This window comes from Wyeomyia smithii, chromosome 1 (genome assembly GCF_029784165.1).
Source record: "Wyeomyia smithii strain HCP4-BCI-WySm-NY-G18 chromosome 1, ASM2978416v1, whole genome shotgun sequence".
Lineage (NCBI taxonomy): Eukaryota > Metazoa > Arthropoda > Insecta > Diptera > Culicidae > Wyeomyia > Wyeomyia smithii.
In genome coordinates, this window is record NC_073694.1 from 40480639 (window position 1) to 40486638 (window position 6000).

At 38.9% G+C, this 6000-nt stretch overlaps 1 protein-coding gene across 4 annotated transcripts in view; it reads left to right on the plus strand.

Annotated features, from left to right (window-relative positions):
* LOC129724079 (GATA zinc finger domain-containing protein 10) overlaps window positions 1–6000 on the plus strand; it is a 40188-nt gene extending 34188 nt beyond the window's left edge. For 3 of the 4 annotated variants that reach the window (XM_055678714.1, XM_055678699.1, XM_055678722.1), the window contains exons 3-4: window positions 4100–4441; window positions 5014–6000. In XM_055678714.1, the coding sequence (XP_055534689.1) occupies window positions 4100–4441; window positions 5014–5268 (597 nt within the window). In that variant the 3' untranslated portion in view covers window positions 5269–6000. The remainder of the gene's footprint in view (window positions 1–4099; window positions 4442–5013) is intronic. The other variant, XM_055678706.1, reaches the window with a different exon arrangement.

Sequence of the window (6000 nt, forward strand, 5' to 3'; positions counted from 1 at the left end):
TCCATAAACGTTATTTTTTACAATCCTTACGAAGTTCTCCCTTCCCGCTTTTTGCATGGAAGTGAACTGTCAAAACACCTCATTATATTTCATGCGATGGAAGCAAGACGACAAAATCAGTTTATCAGTTAACGAAGATTGTCAAGGTACGGTCAGTGACAGTGAAAAAGTGTTTCGGTAAGGTTCATTTTGGTTGAGTGGACTGTTTGTTACTCTTTTTCGCTTTAAAGTGAAGATCGTTTGGTTAAATTTGTCGTCAAATTTTATTTCGTAACCGTGAACGATGCGCGCGATCTTTTTCATCTGAGTATAACAGCACGTTACTAGGACGAAAATCTAGTGTATCTGAAAGAGTGCTGCAATCATAGGAAGTGAAAATTGAAAATGATTGGCTGTAACTTTCGAATTTTGCTGGGGAAAATAACTTTTATCAGCACTGGCTTGGATACCTTATGATTTGAAGCCAAGGAAAAATGGGCGTCGTTTTTTGCCTGTGGACAACTGCTCCAGCGGTAAAAAGGAAGGGTTTTCTTCATCGTATTGTGACAAGCGATGAAAAATAGGTTCATTATAGCAACCCAAACGAAAAGACTTGTTTGAACATGCTACCTCAGACAGACGTCCAAGCTAAGTGCCAAACATGTGTAAAGTTCTGTAGTACTAGCAATACGTAATCAGGTAGCGCTATCAGCAACGCCAGCCTCGTACACCTGCGAAAGGTCACCTAACGACGCAAAGATACAAGTGATTTTAAACCTATTTCTCTTTGAAAATTTACACAGAATTTTCGATCCATGTTCTTGCTTGAAGGTTTGTATGTGAGTTATCAAGGTCATGCTGTGTATTTGGTGTGACCATGTCGGTGTTATTATGAGCTGTTGAAACTAAACAAAACCATCATCGAGGAACGATATCGACTTCAATTGATGCGATTAAGCCAATGCAACTGCCCCAAAAACAGTCACAATACGAGCAGAGACAAGAAAAAGTGATTTTACTCCATGACAACGCTCGGACTCATATGATCAAAGTCGTGAAAACTTTTATAGAAACGCTCGAATGGGACGTCTCATCTCACCAGTCGAATTCCGCAGATATTGCGCCATCCGATTATTGCTTGTTCGATAGATAGATGGTCAAGCTCAGCGGTTCTCAATCTTTTTTCGTTCGCGTACCCCTTGGCGATATTTTTCATATCGATTGTTCCCCCTGGCTTGGAATGTTTTCGCAGAGTGGGAGAGAGTAGTGATTGACCATGTTGCGTTAGTCTTTTTTAGGTTTCAAATTAAACCATGGTTCGGTTGATTGCTGCAGTAATGTTTTAATAGCAATATTGAAAAACAAATGAAGTATTTCAGAGAAAAATTGCTTTGTCCGCCATCACTGATTTTTCTTCCGCGTACCCCCTGAAGGCTTTCGAGTTCGGCAGGTTGAGAACCGCTGGTCTAGCTGATCAGCAGGTTATCCTCATTATACCAGCTTTTTTGTTTCATTCACCGCTGACGAGTGACACGGACCGCAACTGCTTGTAGTCCAGTATTTTCGCATTGGGTCGAGCAGTATTTTTGAAGCAGCCGATACCGCTTTCTAAAATACTCTCGAAAGTGTTTTGTGGGTATCGGCACAAACATACGAGCTACATTGGCACTGTACCATTAGTGAATTTTGCTCTTCATCACCCGCCGCTAAACTAGGTATTAAACGGTAATCCTATGACTGATAATATTGACTTCAGAATCATGGACAATGACAATGTCGAGGCAGCTTGACCCTCACCCATTACGTCGGGTATATTATCGATCGTCGTGTACCGAAAAAAAGCTGTGATTGAATCCACTAGGACTCCTTGGCAGAACGCTCCGACTCCGTCGGTTTAAGACAGCAAAACATGCCGCATTGCGTGGATTTTCAAAACATCGCTCTCTTGCTTTCCGAGAATACTATGTTCAACTGAACCATGATTATAAAAGACCGAGCAGGTGTTACATCAATACCTTTTAACATCCCATGCAGCGGAAATTGAACATGGATCCAAAAACCTTTTGGTCTTGCATCAACGAGCAACGAAAATAACTTGGTTTCCTCTCAACAATGTTTTGTTACGGCGAAATGGAAGCTGAATCAGATGGCCTTTGTCCCATATTTCTCGGAAAAATTCAGCAGTATTTTCGTAGAGGAAACACTCTCTCTAGACTAGGTGGCCTCGATAATAAGATATGTACCTTATTCGAACGCAATGTTGATTGATATCCTTGTTGAAACCGACAATACATATTCTCACAACTGCCTCCAAGTTGAAATCGTCGCTTTCTTCAGGACCTGACGCAATTCCTCCTATTATATTGAAGAAGTGTATTTAAGGCTTGCTACTGCCACTGCGTTATCACTGCGTACCGGAACCTATTCAACTTCTTGGAATCTACGTTTGCCTTCCCTGTCTATAAAAAGGAGATAATAATCACGTTGATAACTATAGAGAAATTTCGGCGTTATGCGAGGTGTCCAAGGTGTTCAAACTGGTGATAATGTATTCAGTTTTTCTCCATTGCAAAACCCTTCATCTCATTAAATCCAACGAAATGTTCGGTGGCTTCATTTTGTTGTATAATGGAAACAATTTAGTTCGAATAATCAAAGTTGTTGACTCTAAGCTAACGTTTAAGCAGCATACCAACTATACAATAGCCAAAGCTTCGAAACACTTATGCATCATCTTCCAAATGACAAGAAATTTCAGAGACATCTACTGCTTAAGAAGCCTATATGGAGCTTGTTTGGTCCGAACTTCGAAATCTCGGTACTAACGCTGAAACATGACGTTAAATTTAAACAATGTTCAAAATAGTTTATTTTGGGCCGAAAATAGACAACCAATGGATTTTTCGATCCGCCTGGGTAAAACCTGATTGAAATACTGAGAAAACAGTAGGTGAAGGGGGAGTAAGAGAGACAGGCGCTAGAAAACTCAACCAGGTGAGGGATCTACGCTCATCCCGCTCAAGCCAACATCCCAGCCCTAGAATAAAGAAGCACATCTCTCCTTTCCTTCCCCTGAGTAGTACCAGCGCGCAGCACTTGAAAACCAAATCTTCAGATACAACAGGCACTCCACATAAGCACTGAAAATAGTAATTAGTTACAAGCAAAATACGTATGTGTGGACGATTTAAGCCGACAATCCTATGTCTATTCCCAATATTTGAGAAAAATTATTCATAACAAAATAAAACAATTTTGCACTGGAAGAAACATACGAAATATTATCAAAGCCCAAAACTAAATGAAAGGAAATTTAACACAACATGTTTTTGTTAAAAAAAAAACATCAATATGCAAAAACGCTCCATGAAATTTCAAATCTTTAACTATACACTTTAATGAAGTACAAACTAAGAAAAATACGTTTTATGAACCATTCAAAAAAAAGGGAAAAATGCCCTTAATTTACGATATAAACCAAAATAAGAGTAGAAAATGAAGGGCAGATTTCACATTAAAAATGGTGTCAAACATTAAAAATATCTAATATAGCTCCTGCTTTTGAATAACTACGAAAAAAGAACAAAAAGAGAAAATGGTTTGAAACAAAAAAAATCGACTAAAAAGTAACAAAATCCAAAATGAAAATGGAAATAAAATGAATTAACATAGTATAACAAAAAGGATCAAATAAACTGAATGACAAGAAACAGGAAAACCAAAATCTATACATTTGGAGTACACTTGACAAAAAGGATTCTTTCTAGGATTGAAATGTTATTGAAAGTTTAACATTGAAAAAATGAAAAAGAAACTAAAACACATTTTTCCAAAGGTAAGAAATATTATCGAGTAAAACACAGGTATAAAATGTGATAACGACTGAAAAATTATTAAGCAAATGAGTAACAAAACAAATTTTACATATCTCTTGTAAATCGAAAAATGGTTGCCTAATTCTGCATCGAAGCGTGAGCCGATAACTTCGGGCATTTTTTCTCTCAGTAGCTTTGATGGAACAAAATATTATGCCAGTCAATGAAAACTTTTATCCAAAAGCATGCGTAATAAACTAAGGACATATTTTCACTGAATACCAATAATTCGTATTTATTTTCAGCCCTTGCCACAAGCGTACACCCAAAATGATCCCGCCTACTACCAACAGTACTACCAGCAACAACAAGCAGCCCAACAATATCAGCAACAACCACAACAGCAGCAGCAACAGCTTCAACAACCATACAGTCGATTTGTATCTCAATTTGCTGGTGATTCGTCGGCGGTAGGGCAGCCTCAGTACACAACTGTACAAGAGAATTACATAAACCCCAACATCCGATTAGCAGCCCAGCAGCGGCGATTATTACAGCAACAGCAACTACAACAGCAGCAACAACAATTACAGCAGCAGCAATACTACAACGCCCAGGATGTTCAAGCCTATTTGCAAAACCAGCAGGTAGGTTCCCATATTACATAGACAATCATCAAAAAATCTTCATGTATTTTTTAGATAATTACCCAGACGAGCCTACATCAAGCATTACAAGACGCAATTAATCTTTAAATGAATAACCTTGAAACATCAGAACATATTTTCCAATATGCTGGTGTCCAAAAAAATGAATTCATTCATTAACCTCTTTATGCCCATGCTATTTACTAAGAACAAAGTATTCAACAACTCTTCATATCGTCTAGAAACAATTCGGGCATGAAAAGGTTTTATGCTTATCCGTCGCACCAATCGAGTTAATTACCTCCTCCCACAAGCTTCGCACCATGAACATGATATTCAAAATCCCACACAGTCCACGCGAAGCAACGTACCTACTTACAAACCGACCCATAACTCGGATCATTAATAAATGCTTTCCGTCCGGGTTATTATCTCATGTTTGCCGCGGTCAACAGCCGGTAGCAAACCGCAGCCGAACATTCAAGAACCACGAATCGAAAACTGCCTGACAAGCAATTAATTAACCTCACCTTTCCTTGTTTTCTCCTTGCTTCGAAAACTGTGCTTTCCAGGCCGCCCAGCTCTACTCCGGCCAACAACAGCAGCAGCAACAGCAACAGCCCCAATCACAGATTGAGTACATCCAGCAGCAGCAGCAGCAGCAACAGTTGGATGGCCAGCAACAGCAGGAACAGCAACAACAACAACAGAACTCGCCTGCGGCAGAAGGAGCCACACCGAACAAATTGATCGGAGTTGCCTTTTCACCGTCGAATGAAGTGTCGCAGGTGAAGTTTAGCAGCAACGGGCTAAAGTATAACTTTTGAGGTTAGGTGATAAGTAGTTGCTTTTGATGGCTGTTTGTAAACTTTTGTAGAAGGTACGAGTAAATTACACGTCTGGTTGCTTCGAGTTTTATGTAGGGATAAGAGCCGTGAAAAAAGCGTTTGCCAGTTAGGTTATTGTTTCCCGTGTTAGACTAGACTGCCTATTGTTGTGTTTGACAATTTAGTAATAAATTTATACAACAAAAGTAATAATTTTTTAGCTTGCATGAGTTACTGAAAATCTGGTACTGTGGGACAATCCTAAACAAAACACCCAAATCAGTGATAATGTCGCTATGTTCTAAAGATAGACCAGCAATGCGATGGTTGATCGACAAAAGCTGCTTTTTGCACTGGAAATTAACTACGGTATATTAAGAAACGCTTAACATCATGTAGGGTGAACGCTCCTATATTCATCTCAGTACCTATATTCATCTCATGCAACATAAGAACTCAGATGAAAACTGGAAAAAAGCTGATTTTCCACAATAAATCAATCTGCTGTTTTATGGAATGAGTTCCTCATAGTCTACTTTGAATAACTAATGAAGTAGAAATCTCAAAAACAAGCTTAAAGACTCTAAATTCGAGATAATAATCTGACATCTTCACTCAAACATTCATTTATTTCAATCACCTACTTCGGAAAACAAATTCGTCGTCTTGCTCCATACGTCGACTACGGGATTCGTCTAACAGCCGACAAAAATTTTACCATCAACAGCTAAC